Source organism: Nicotiana tabacum, chromosome 3, assembly GCF_000715075.1.
Source record: "Nicotiana tabacum cultivar K326 chromosome 3, ASM71507v2, whole genome shotgun sequence".
Lineage (NCBI taxonomy): Eukaryota > Viridiplantae > Streptophyta > Magnoliopsida > Solanales > Solanaceae > Nicotiana > Nicotiana tabacum.
This window is the reverse complement of record NC_134082.1, coordinates 112,824,416-112,839,520: the sequence shown is the minus strand read 5'-3', so window position 1 is coordinate 112,839,520 and position 15,105 is coordinate 112,824,416. Positions and strand designations below refer to the sequence as shown.

The 15,105-nt window shown below is 37.5% G+C and overlaps 1 protein-coding gene across 1 annotated transcript; it reads right to left on the bottom strand.

Moving 5' to 3' along the window:
* Positions 1-6,610: 6,610 nt before the first annotated feature.
* Positions 6,611-10,820, bottom strand: LOC107822726 (uncharacterized). The gene is made up of 9 exons (XM_016649294.2): positions 10,238-10,820; positions 9,941-10,128; positions 8,840-9,115; positions 8,697-8,755; positions 8,423-8,459; positions 8,263-8,334; positions 8,024-8,174; positions 7,765-7,929; positions 6,611-7,256 (listed from the first exon to the last, which is right to left on the bottom strand). Exons 1-9 carry the CDS (start codon positions 10,538-10,540, stop codon positions 6,897-6,899), a joined length of 1,611 nt encoding a protein of 536 aa, XP_016504780.1. The 5' UTR covers positions 10,541-10,820; the 3' UTR covers positions 6,611-6,896.
* Positions 10,821-15,105: the final 4,285 nt, after the last annotated feature.

The following is a 15,105-nucleotide window of genomic DNA, read 5'->3' as shown; positions in this document are numbered from 1 at the left end:
ATAGGCAATAGATAGCTTCAGCAAAAGATTGCCAAGAATTCCACTAATACAAAGTTTAAGAGGAATCTTTGGAATATGCAGTGAACCCTTCGAAAAGCACTTGACACAGACATATTTAAGCGATAACTTCAACAGGCTTTCTTTGAATAGAGACAAAGTCATAGCTTTTATATTACCAATGTTGCATGAACATGAAGATGTATATGATAGTAAAGGAATACAAGTGACTACTTATGGTCCATACGGGGTTGCTTACGATATGATATTCAAGTCTTGGGCAAATTTTGTTCAATCAACGAATGTTTTCAACGGAATATTATACGGAGTTTTCCCTACTTCAGGTATGTTAATGTTACCCCTTCTTTGTTTTTGGCATAATCTATACGAACGAACGAAACGAGTAAATGCACAACTTCCATAAATTATTCTATTCGTAGAAATGCTAGAGATGTGTATATTCTTGTTCTCCCATGTGTCATAATATTTTATCATCTGTTCATGGGTCCCAGAAAAATACGAAAGTTGAAAAGAGTTTACTTTATGATATTACTCAAAGACAAAATGGTCTTATGAAATTACGAAAGATTTATTAATGTACTTTTCATGCATTGCATTCATGTACATTGACCCATGACTCAGACGGTGTTATATACGCATATATATGTATGTATATATATGTATATGAGATATGTGAAAGGTTATGACGTTATATACGCACCACCACCTGATCAGCTGGTATACGTTGATGATTTTGCCCACAGTGGCCAAGATGATATGATGGGATGCCCTCAGAGACTGATGATGTTATGAAACATGTACCTATGCACGACATGACATTCATACGCATATACATGATACTATAATTATTTCACGATTTACAAAGTTATTCAGACTTTTAGGTGGAGTCATTTACTATATATTTCCTCCATGTCTGTTATGTACTTATTTATATGCCTTACATACTCAGTACATTATTCGTACTAACGTCTCTTTTTGCCTGAGGACGCTGCGTTTCATGCCCGCAGGTCCCGATAGACAGGTCTAGAGCCCTTCAAGTAGGCTATCAGTTCAGCGGAAGACGTTGGTGCGCTCCATTTGCTTCGGAGTTGCTTGTTTAGTTAGTATGATTTAGACGTGTATTGTTTGATATGGCGGGACTCTGTCCCGATCTTTATGACATTTATGTACCCTTAGAGGCTTGTAGACATATATCGTGTACGTGAAAGATTGTACGGCCTTGTCGGCCTATGTTTTGAGTTTATAAATAATCATGTTGCCCTATTAGGCCCGTATGTCACATGTATATGATGATGTAATAAGAAAGATATGTTACGTTGGTACTCGGTTGAGTAAGGTACTGGGTGCCCGTCGCGGCCTATCGGTTTGGGTCGTGACAATTCCTCCCCTTTTTCCATTCGTATTTAAATCTAACTCCTTGCAGATGTTCGATTGGAAACATCGAGGCACCTTTCAGCTCGAAGACCTTGGGTTTTAAAGCATGTGTTGCACTCTTTTTTCCTTAGATCGGGTTTTATCCCAAAATGAATTTTACTGGCAAGATTTTTAACAAGGCAACACCTATATGCTACCTAAGAAATATTCAACAAGTATTCAAGGCTTCTTTTCAATCAACCTCGAACACGGGGGGGCATCACCCTCGGAGGACGCATCTTCGAAGAAAGTAATTCATGCCAAGGAGGGCCTCGATAGAGAAATGTTGTAATGGGCCAAATGGCCAAATGAACCGTGTCCATATAGAATAGTCGATCCCCCTGCGGCAAAATATGTATGCACATATCCATTATTTGAAGAAGCACTCTTATTATATAAAAACACTTTGTGCCTCAAAGAAGTCTACTATTTTCACATTTAACGGCTCAAGGGCCAAAACCCCAAATGCACCCGAACACTGGGGGACTGTTATCGACGATCGACATATCGAGCCATCGTACACTCGAACTTATAAGACCTCAAAGAGGCACATTCGAGCTCACAAGACCTCAAAGAGGCATCCCCTCGATATTAAGGCCAAGGCCATCACACTCGGGGACTAAAAGCTACGACCATATAAAAGACTACGGTCATATGAAAAGGCTATAACCGAAATAATGCGGCTCGGAGACATCCGACTTCCGCCATAAAACTAAAGGCCTTCAAATACTTTGAAAAAATTGGTTAAATCAGGCTACCCTTGGCAAAAGCAAATTATAAGGGGCTTCGATAAAATCAGCCCTCGAATAATGCAAAGGCTTCGATAACATCGGCCTTCGAAAAAACCTCAAAAGGTAGTCGATTAACGTTGCATATCAAATTACAAACGAGGTTCCAATCAATCGAACCTTCGAGAAAATCGAACGAAAATGAATACAAAAATACATGCTAAGGCATACCAAAATTTTCACTAAGTCTTTAGCGAGAAAGAGGGAAAAATTATAGCCATTTTAGAGGCCGAACTGGCCCTACCTAAAGAGCCTAAGGGCCAACCCAAAAGAGCCAAAGGTCCAACCTAAAAGAGCCTAAGGGCCAATATTTAAAGAGTTTAAAGGCCGAAGCACACCATGCTCGAGACCTTACCCAGCTCAGACTCTAAAGTCCTAAGCTAAAACCCAGCTCGGAACCTTAAGTGGTAACCTATTATCGATCGTTGATCAAAACACAAAACTTGAGGGTGTACTCTACCCCGAATTTGAATCAACGCTCAGAGATTATAGCATCAAAAATCAAGAAAACTTTGAAGAAAAATTGAAGACAAACAATCAAGGAAACTCCTTTCCTTTTTATATATGTAAAAAGATATTACATAGGATTCTTACAAAGCAAAAAATTACAAAAAGATAGAAAAAATTTCTACCTACGCCGAAGGGGCATCCCCCCTCCCCCAGGACCAACATCTTCCCCTGGGGTAGCTATTCGGAAACCCCCTCCTCTTCATCATCTTCGACGTCATCATCATTGTCGGAGGAAAGGACAAATTTGGCATCAGCCTCATCTGCCTTAGCTTGCTCTATCTTCTCGAAAAGATCAAAGCCCTTAGCATGGATCTCTTCTAGGGTCTCCCTTCGGGATCGGCGTTGGGCATAGTCATTGCTTCTTTTCTCTCGGTCGGAAGCCCCCGTCAACTCTATCTGAGCATCGGTAGAATCCTTCAAATAGATGGCCACCGTCTTGTCGGCCTTGGCTTGTATTTCTTTGGCTTCGACCCAAACTTCCACAACTTCGGCTTTGGCCTTCGCAAGACCAACCTCGAGCTCGGCTATTCTGCTAGCCTAAATCAAGTTGCTCCCTTGAGCATTTTGAAGTTGAACCTCGAGGGTCAATACCTTCGCAGTGCATCATTTTTAGCCACAACGAGGGTGTCCATCTTTGCCTTCGAATTATTGCACTCAGCTCGAACTTGATCTACCTCGCCCCGAAGCTACCCAATCATATCTAGCTTTTGATGCAGCTGTGACAGTGAAGTATTAGCCTCCGAAGACGGGAGAGGTAGCCCGTATTTTTTCAGAACAGAGGTTACCTGCTTTTCTAACTCATTTTCGTATTCCCGAGCTTTGGTCAACTCCGATCGAAGATGCTTCAGTTCTTCCTCCTTTTTGTCGAGGAGAAGCCTAAGGGTTTTCTCCTTATTCGAAGCTCTACGCAACTCGACTTCACAATGACGCAACTCGGTCTTAAGTTTATCGAAGGCCTATAGAAAGGAAAGATTGATTAGACAAAATAGGAAAGTATGACGTCAGAGAAATTGCAGTGCCACTAAAAACTTACAATTGAGCAAAGACATTGAGCCTCCTCGAAGATTGAGCTTGCATCCGACCCCAGCAAAGCAACCCTGGAAGAGGTCATTTTCACTCGGGACTCCTCCTAGCTCGGACGCCTTCAAGTTCTGAGCATCCCTAATGGCATCCTCGGAGAAGGCTGAAAATGACGACGAATAACCTACTGTCATGGCCTCGGGGAGATCGCCCGAGGTGCTCTATTTAGGCAAAGGAGCTTTGAAGCTTGCTCCCTTTGGGGTATTTCTAGAAGTTTGAGAAGCAGTTACCGCGTCAGGTGATGCAGGGCCTTCATCCCCCTTTTCTTTTAAAGTTACTTTCTCGAGGCTAGAGGCCCCGATCTCAGCAGTCTTGATATCTACGGAAGATTTCCTGGTTCGAGTCACTAATGTCGAACCCTCCATCTCGTCACCATTATTGTCCATGAACTGGTGGACCGAGTCAATATCCATATTGATGACGACGCTTTTCCTGCGCCTCCGAGCGGTCTTTTCTTGGCTTTGAGTGTCCTTGATATTCGAGGACCCTTTTCTCTTGTTATCCTTCTTTGGCTTTGGAGCCGAAGATCCTACTTCCTCCCCGGAAGGGGGCAGCCTCATCTTGAAGAACTCACCAATACCTGCGATGGAGGAATTAGGTCGCATGAAGAAAGACATTCTTAATAAGGAAAGAAAACATTATAACGCGTACCATGGTGTTTCGCCTCCCACTTGCCCTTCGACAAGTTTCGCCACTTGCGTTTGTCGTATGATGAAGTAGCAGCTAGTTTGCGAACCCAGACCTCGAGATCGAGGACCACATTAGGCATCCACGAGACCGCTGCGGAAAAGGGAAAGGAATAATTATGCGAAGTTTAGCAAAATTTATGGAAAAGAACTAAAGCAAAGAATTCCACTCACGCTCGAAAGGGACTCCTTGGGAATAACATCGACGGTCCTTACCCGGATGAACCAGATCATCCAACCTCGATCCTTGTCTTCGTCGTTACTGGCAAAGAAGGAATTGGTTAATTGGCGTTGGAGTTTGATTAAACCTCGAAAATGTTGAGGTCGATATAATCGGATGAGGTGGCTGAGGGTGAACTCGAGCCCGTCCTTTTCAATGAAAAACCTCATCATCATTACGATCCGCCAAAAGGATGGATGAATCTGACCCAAGGTGACTTGATATCTTTGGCAGAATTCAAGCATGAGCGGATCGAGAGGACCCAACGTAAAGGGGTATGTATACACACTTAGGAACCCATTTACGTAAGTTGTGATGTCCTCCTCACAAGAAGGTATTTGCAGAACGACCTTCTCTTCCCATTTGCACTCTCTCCTCACAGCGTCGAGGAGTTCTTTCTCAATTGGCCTTATGTACCTCGATACATGCTCTCGATGGCCAGGGACATCGGGAGGGTTCTCAACTATAAAGTCTTTTTTCAAGGAAAAACTGCTCGGTACGATCTCGTGAAGCGCCGGTGGTTTACCACCGGCCGGACGGGAAGTAGAAGTGGAGGTTCCTTCTTTCTGAGGAACAGACTTGGAAGTTTTTGCCATCGGTTCTTTAAAAAAAGAAGGAAGAAATGAATAAATCGGCGAGGTTTTGAGCTAATACGTCGGAGAAACTGGTGGTGAAAAGGAAACGTATAGAGGAAAATAGGTGTTGCAAGGTGGAAAAGTTCTTAATGAGAAACAAGTATATATAGAGGAAGACGGCGACGATTCGTTAATATTGATGGCCGACCGGCTCTGACGTGCATTTAATGCTTTTTGGGGAAGAGAACCGACGGGACGCTTCGGTCATTTCAACGCTTACGTCATAAGAGTGATGCCATCATGAAGGACTTCGGAAATTCAAATCGTTTCATATCATGTCATTCTAAGAAACGTGGGGACTATCTGTATACGGTCTAAATCGGAAAGCTCGATTTCGAAGACTTGATCATACCCCAAGCTCGAGTTCGGAAGCTCGAAGTAAGAATCGAGCCTGGCCGGATATGCGCACCTCGAGAAGCCAATCGGAGACCTGTCATGATCTGCCTCGAGGACAGTATAATTTCGATGACACTCAAGAAAAAGGGGGAATTTTTTAAAAGCATAAATATCTAAGGATAAGATTTGTACGAGTTGGTACAGGTCCGTACTAGGTCGTTATATAGCTGTACCAATAGAATTCTTTACCACAATTAGAAATGTACTATATTGGGGTTTTCTCCTCCTATATAAAGGGGACCCCAATCATTTGTAAAGAACATATTATCACTGCAATAAAATATTCTACTTTGCTTTTCTCGTGCTCCACAATTGTTCTTCAGCTTTATTATTTTAATTTTATTGTTCTTACTTTATTTGCTCTTTAACTCGCCTCGAGGCCCCCGAGATAATCGAGCTCGAGGTCCCCGTTGCTCTAACAACACTGGTTTAGTTCATCAATTCTTCTTATTTAAATCTAATATTACTTGTATATTCACTAGTATTGGAATAAATCACATATCTTTAAAACCACAGATCACCTTTAATTGTTACTCAAATTTTTCGAGGTAAACAATAGATTTGAGGAATGTTACACTAATTGTGCATTGTCATCATGTATGTTCTAGGAAAAATACTCATTCGAACTCTGGAGTTTATACCATATAATAACAATTTAACTTTGAAAATTGTAAATTAATAAATAAAAAATATATATCATTTAATTATAATCAAGCGATAAAATATTCATATGTGTGACATGTCTTATATTTTTTTAGTGCAAACACTAAATGCTGCTGATATTTTTTTCTAAAGCTTTTTACCAATCTGCAGAAAGTGATCCAGTAACCTTCAAAACAATCCAACTAACAGACAGAACTAAAATTAATCAAGAGGTAGCGTATCAAATCTGCAAAGTTAGCAAATATACATGGCCAACACTTAGCCTCGAGTACCCATCAAGAACCAATTAATAAACCAAGTACATTTTTGGTAGATATTCTATATTTCTTGTATAGCTTAACCCCCATTTGTTTGGCGTCTTGCGACTTCAGGGGAAAGAGTATACCGTATACTTCAACTATAATTATCAAAAGAAAAAAAGGCAAACCATCTACATCTTTACATTGCCTGCACAATTATCTGTTTTTTGGCCAAGTTTCTTGGCATGTTAGACGGATTTAGGGACAATGGAACACGTATCAAAGCTTCTTCCTCTTTCTTGATGAGCTTTTACTATCCAAGTTAATACCAGAAGTACCATAATAATAGAAAGTGACAACATAGATGACCATAGTATTCGTGCTGAAATTCTAAATGGCCTGCATTGGTGCTGTAAAATGTTGGAAAATGCTTGTTTTACTGTGGAGCACTGAGTTAGGCTCAATAAATCAGGGAATATTTCTATTAGGTCTTGAATAGATTCAGTGTAAGCAAATAACACCACAGATGAGGCCTGTGGAATGAATCTTCCTTCACCCAAGCAATCACCTGTAGAATTTTCTCCATAACATGTGACTCTTGACAGAACCTACAGGCAAACATAAGCATTCTTAATAGAGTTCAATTTTTTTTTACAATGACAACATAAGATATACTATCAAGTTACTACAGGTAATCGTCCATAGTTTGTGGGATTCATAACTTTAGAAAAATAAAATAGGTAATCTAGGTTAAAATATACTAATAGTGCAAAAATTATTTACACCGGTAGTGTGTATAAGAGATCAAATGTTAAAATCCTTTGTAAAGCTATAACCTTGACAGATGGAAGAAAATGGGGAAGAAATAAATGAATTTAAATTTTGTGAATTGACTGACAATAACGGTTAACTTTTCATATAGAGCCTATAGTAACGTGACAATAGTAATAACATGTTATAACCGGAATTGAATTGAACTGTTTGTGTATATAACTAAAAATTCGAATGCAATAGCATTGTGATACGGAAACAGGAAGAAATTTCCAATATTTAACTAGACTAGATGAGCCATAAAGATTCTTATTCATGTTGTGTAAGATACTGCCTAAAACTTACATATTTCAGTTCTCCAATTGGAATAGTATCCTTAGGGCAGAGATCAGGTGTGAAGCTGAAATTAGGTGCACCGGAGAAGGGGTCGCAAATTCCTCTTTTTCCTGAGTTATTTTCCCCCATATCATTTAATCCTAATCCTTGCACCTCTGTCAGCTTAGAATTTAGCTGGAAATCAACAGCAAAAACAAAAAAACAAAAAAATCTGACTCAGTAATGCTGTGTGTATTGTTTCTTCTATAATGGGAGTAGATAACAGTACCTGAGTTATGAAATTGTGAACAGTGGAGCCAATCTGCGCCAATGTTTTATCAGAAGTTCCAGCTTCTGCACAGGGAAGTATAAGTTGCAAGCTATTGTTCTTAGGGTTCTGTTGAAAGTCCTCTAAAGCTGAGCACGTGTCTTCTGCAAAGCTACATATGTAACATGTACTAAAGTTATATATGGTACATAATATGAAAAATAACCTTAATTGAGAGGGAGAGTAGGATATGTGCTCACGTATGGGAGAAGAAATCAAAGCCAGTCAGCACCCAACTCAGAGTTGTCAAAATCCAGCAGCAAAAGATTATTCTAAAATTAAACACAATAATAAAGATTAACAGCAGTTTAGGCTTCCTCATAATATAAAGGTGATTAGAAGTGCCAAAATCTCACTTACATTATAAATCCAAGAGGCCAATGCCAAATGAGCAAAACTGAGCCAAAGCAGCATTCCATTAGTCTAACCATGTCATCGATCGATTTACACGTACGTTAGAAAGAACTAAAGAGAAAAAAGCAATAGCAAAAGTAGAAATTGTGTAACACTCGCTTATATTATTATAACTCACACAAAATCACTAGCTCTCTAGTTTGACACCCAAACATTGAATTGAAGTATGTTTAGTTTCAAACATTCTAATAAGACTAAAAATTTATGCAATGAATCTCACCTAATGCACTAACCAAAAATACCAAATTGACAGTCACAACAACAATATTTGCAACATACCTGCAGAACAGAGCAATAGGTTAATGAAAGAGATATATTGAACATAAGAAGGGCAATAGCACAGGGAATGAAGTCATGACTTACAGACTTGTAATTGCTTCATTACTTGAATGTCTGGTTTTGTCAACAAACTGTTGAATCATAATAGATCCTCTTCGAAGCCTATGAGTTGTAACATTCAACATCTGGTTTGCTACTGAATCATAAGGGCTTAAAGCAGTTTGCATATTTAGCAAAACCTTTATTACTCTTCTAATGGTATGACGAGTATCCCCACCAGCATCAAAAATTGTTTGGCGAAGCGTTTCCACTCTATGTTCAAAACCATTATTTGCTGCCAAAATAACACTGCTTGCAATTCTTCCAAACCAAAAAAGTAGACACATCAATCGGTCTTCTTCTTTTACTCCTCTCGTAAAACTTAACATGAATGAAATGTGTTGTAATTTCTACTTTATTCCCATTTTACCAGACGTCATTAATCATCATTTCAACTAGGGGAGAAGAAAGGGATTGTTACACAAATAGCCGGTCAGATTCAATGTTTATTTTTTTCTAACGGTATGCATTGATTACACGCTGTTATACATATATTATATATCCGTCGGCTATTTTAGTTAAGAGATTAGGTAGACATCTATAAAATTTGTATAGTTTTTGTATATAACATATAAAATGTATATTGATACAAAAAATATACGGTTTTTTGGCTATTATTTTGAGAGCAGCTGTACAATATATTTTCCCTTAATTCATCGGAGAAAAATGCATTTAATAATGACTTTGAACTTCTTTGTATTGACAGTGTTAACTTTCCGTAATAAGTGAACTAGTTGCGTGAAAATAAGACAAGACAACTTACTCCAACATAAATACGAATAATTCATGAATAGAAAACTTCTAGAGTGGTTTCCATAATGCATACACAAAGTTGTTAGCAAGATAACAAGCAAAATTCTGGCTTTGTAATCAACGTGTCCTTTTACTTATTTACTTAAGAATACGATATTATTTACTACTACTAAAGTTATTTCCTGAAACAACTTCCTTCTCATCTTAACAAACGTGTGTGTGTTTGTGTATTTTCTTTCTAAAATTGTAACAGAGCACAGAATCAGTTCAAAAATAGTTCTCCAACATACTTGATAGTCGAAATCCAAAAACCAAGAAATAAGCACAGCTTACATGGCAAGAATGGTAAACAGAAGAACGAGCAAAAACATCAAAATGTAGGAAGAAGGTGGATAGTCAACAATTGGAGTTGCTGAGTTGCCATGAAAATACTTATATATCATATAACTCCCAAATCCCAATCCAAAAAATAACCAAATCCCAGCAATTGCATAGCCGTGAATGCCTGTGAAAGCCGCAGACTATAAATTTCAGGAAGAAAAACAAATACACATATCAGCAGCTTCCCTTGTTAGCTATCAAAAATATGTACTAACTTTTTTAATTTATTTCATTATAAATAAAACTTACAGCCCAATAGTGCTTGTTGCCAAGATTATAAGTTCCGTTATATAACTTGAACTGGTGCAGAGGATCAGGTCTTTTTGAAACTTGATCATGATCAATGAACCCAAACACAATAGATTTTTGGGCTACCATATTTGTTGAAATTAATAAAAGAATGAACGGAACAAGAACCATTCCATGTGATTTCGGCATGATATACTCTATGATCTTGATTTTGAGGTAGAAGAAAAAAAACAAAAGTGGCATATGGGGCCAAGAATAGAGAAACACATGAAGGTAGTGGAGACAAAAGAAAAGAAAATTCATGCCTTGACTTGCTCATTAAGGTTAGGATAGCTTGTGGCTAGATTTATGCTAAGAAACTTTTGGTTATTCTTCTGTGTACAACAGAGTTGTGGGATTATTCTTCTAAGTCTTGACTCCATCTCCTCTGTTGTTTTACACACTAATACTACAAAGGACTGGACAAAGTGAGAAATGAAAGGAGAGTGCCTATATAGGTATGCGGTATTTACGGGCTTACTCGCAAATTGCGATAATTTTGACCACCTTTTAGGCCTTTGATCCACTTCTTTCTTTCGGCGTAAGCTTTCCTTTTCCCTCATCAGCCGATATTTATGGATTTATTTCCCATCACTAAAGAAATAAACCATCACTTTCTACTTTTTTTACTTTTGTTTTCTCCATTTATCACCTCCTACTTTAATCTTTTTTTTTTTTTTTTTTTAAGCCATCTAGAGTTACATGGGGAAACACTAGAGATACAAATCACAAGTTATACGAGCTGCATATAATAAACTTACTCATTTATTAATTTCACCGTGAACTTCATTGCAACAATATTCGTATACACCTTTAAGCAGGGGCAGAGCTACACCGTTGGTTGCGGGTACGGCCGAACCCAGTAACTTTTATTCAAACCCTATATTTTGTATAAGAATCCAATTAATATGTTCAAATTATTAATTCAAAACTCAGTAACTTAAAAGGATTATAATCCACAACCCATAAGATTCAAATCCTAGTTCCAGCCTCCGACCTTTAGGATGTATTTCCCATCACAAAAGACATAAACCATTTAATTTTTTAATGTTTCCAAGAAAGTTTTTGCAAAGTATCCTAAAGGTGTTTTGAAGGCAATTTTTTTTTTCTTTTCCAAACAAATACTTCAAATAGAGTTCCATAGTTTAACGTGAGGGTGTATTATGGGTCGGGCCCAGCCCGGGACCGGTTCGGGACCGCTAGCAAACGGGCCAAATGGGGCGGTTCAAACGGGCCGGTCCCTAACGGTCCTAAAAGCCCACTGTGGGCCGGTCCTCACCAAATAGACCGCGAGCCCGGGACCGGCAAGCGGGCCTGGGTCGGTTCAATCGGGCCTAACGGGCCCAACGACTATTTTTCATTTTTTTAAAAAAAATAGGCCAACGATCTGAAATTTAAAAACTAGTCGTTGGCCTGCAATTTTAGCCGTTTGGCTTTTTAAAAAATAGCCATTTGGCCCCCAAACTTTGTTTTAACCCCAAACTTTTTATAATTCCACTTTTTGCCTATTCTCAACTATACCCCCTCATTCTTTCATTTTTACTCACAAATTCATCAATCTCTCTCTAATTTTCTTCTATAATTGCTTACTTTATTATTGCAATTTTGTGAAAAATTGTTTAGTTGGTGAATTGAAGTATTCAAGTCTTCAACGATATTCAATTTTCAAGAAGTTGTTCGTCAATTCGGTAAACTCATTCCAACTCTTAAGTTTTAATATTATAGTTTTGTTTGTTTTAGTTAGTGTAATTATAATTAATATGGACTTTTTTTTGAAAAAAATATTTGGTGGTAAGGGTAAGGAAAAATCTAAAATTGGTGAATCTAGTCGCCAAGCTACTACTCTTCCCCTGGCTCCCCGACCCAGACTTCTTACCCGTCCTCCTCCACCTGTTATTCTTGATAGTGATAACCCTTGTTTTCAATTTTTCGATAGTCAATTTTGCCATGATGTTGCACCAGGTCAATAATTAAATGATGAAGTTATGAATGCTCTTTATCCTAATCAAACTATCTTTGAAAATGATGAGGAAAATAATGATTTAGATGAAACACAACCGGATTTAGATGACACACCTACTAATCCTGTTAATAAACCAACTGATAATAATCCAAATGATGCCCCGCCTGACCCTCCTGTAGTAACTCCTACTTTTAACAGACAACCTTCTAAATGGACCGAAACATCTCTTGTTTGGCACTTTTTTACTCAACTAAGAGAAAACAATAAGGCTACATGTAAAACTTGTGGGTCTTTGATGGCTCATAAATATACTGGATACCGTAGCTGTATGGGTACTTTGACTAGACACATAAAGAAACACCCTAGAGATAAAACTAGATATTTACAAATGAAAGCTGCGCAAGAGGGTAGAAGTTTAGATACTGAGGTTAACCCTAGTATATGGTCAAATCTAGTTCAAACGGAATTAACACTGTTACCGGTGGCATTTTATATTATGATCCAAATAAAGATCGTGAAGAACTAGCAAAAATAGTTACTGTTATGTGCTTACCCTATAGTTTTCCTTCTAACCCTCACTTTGTGCATAATATTAGAAGAGTGTTTAATCCTACTTATAAAGGATGACCTCGCGCAACCGTAAAGAGCGATATATATAAATATAAATATGAATATGAACAATATTTGGCTATTTATTTACTCATATGGATTGTCGCATTGCTATTACTACTGATATTGGTAGAAGCGGTAATGACTGTGATTATCTAACTGTTACAAGTCATTGGATTGATGAGGACTGGATAATGCAAAAGCGCATTATTGCTTATAGAATAATTGATTCACGCCACACAGGTAAGTTTATTGTTAACACAGTTGCAGATATTTGTAGATATTTTTGCATTAGAGATAAAATAATGTCGGTTTCAATGGATAATGCTTCTAGTAACACTAATGCTATAGGCTTGCCAATAACTACACTAAATCCTGCATTTAGTAATATTTTTCATGTTAGATGTATTTGTCATATTTACCATTTAATCGTTCGTGATGGTATGAAAATTTTAAATGTAAAAATTGAAAAGGTTAAAATGGTTCTTAATTGGCTTTTTATTCAAACCGTAGAAGTAGACTTAGGGAATATTTTAAAAAATGTGATGAATTTGGCCTTAGAGAAAGAAAGGTTCCTAAACCTTGTCCGACTAGATGGAATTACATGTATGAAAGTTTAGTTGTTGCATATGAATATAGAAACCCAATAAACGCAACGTATAATGCTCGTGTTGGTGGTGATGATGATAATGATAATGAGCACCTTACAAATCAAGATTGGACTAATGTTAAAATGCTTGTAGACTTTTTAGAACAATTTCATGTTGCTACAAATGAATTATCTGGGCAATATTATCCTACTATTTCTAACTGTTTAGTTTATATTGCAGCACTTGCAGATTTGTTTACTCAATTTTCAGAGGGTGGGGTAATTTATCAACTTGCTATTAATTCTATGAAAGATAAGTTTAAAAAATATTTGTTCTCTATCCCCCCTATTTTTGGTGTTGCTGCCATGTTAAATCCTACAATGAAATTAGGAGGTCCTCACTTTTGGTACACAAAAATTTATAACACTTTATCACTTTTAAGATGAGGAATTTGCTACACTTGGAGATGCAAAAGCCTCAATTAAAATAAATGATTAAACAATTTATAACGCTTAAACTTGCCTTAGATCATGCTAGACCAAATGTTCCAACTCCTACTTCGTCTAGTTCGCAATTATCTAATGCCCTTAATGTTTGGACGGAGTTCAGGGGTTCTCAAGGTGATAATATTGGTGATAGTTCACAACTAAATGAGCTTCAAGTTTATTTGTCGCAGGGACTTAAATCAGAGAATCCCGACGGCTCCTTTGATGTTTTGGAATGGTGGAAGGACAAACAAAAACACTATCCGATTCTTTCAAGGATGATTCGAGATATTTTAAGTGTTCAAGCTTCAACAGTGGCATCAGAGAGCGCTTTCAGTCAAGTGAGACTTCAAATCGGTGATCATAGAGCGTCTATGAGGGAGAGCTTGGAAAAATCAGTACTCTTCAGAGATTGGATCCGTTCGGAAAGAAGAAATTTTGAACTTACAGAATCACAACCGGAGATAGACGAAGCTTATGAAGAAATGCTAGCGGAACTTGCACAGGATGCTGCTTCGCCCGGAAGCGGTGATGAACAAGTTTCTTTTCCGCCACCACCAACGGAAATTCCTCCGAACCTTGAAGGATTTATGAAATTTGTTAGAGATAATACATAGACTAATATGTAACTTGTATTTTGGCACATCTTCCTTAATTTTTTTCCTTTTAATGGTGGTATTAGTACCTTGTTATGCTCATTCCATTGGAGGGAGGAAGACTAAGAAAGATATTGTCATTCTTTGTTAATGTCGTAATAGTAAAATATATAAGACATTCCCTTGAATATTTCTTTGCAATTTATTTTGTGTTTAAATTTGATATAGTATATATATTATATATCTAATACATATAAACTATATATATATATCTAATACATATAAACTACATATATATCTAATATATACTATATATATATATAGGCACTATATATATATCTAATACATATAAACTATATATATATATAATACATATAAGTATGATCTTCCTGAAGAGGAGGATGATCTTCCTCCTTTTCTTCTACCTCTGCCTCTGGTGGCCCACGAAGAGTCCATTCTGCACAGATAACAAGCCAGTTTATTCAGAGAAGTAATAATTTTGCATATCATCTCTAATTTCTTCAGAATAATCATGAATTGAAAATTCATCTGCAACCATACTAGCTATGATTTTTTCAATGATGAG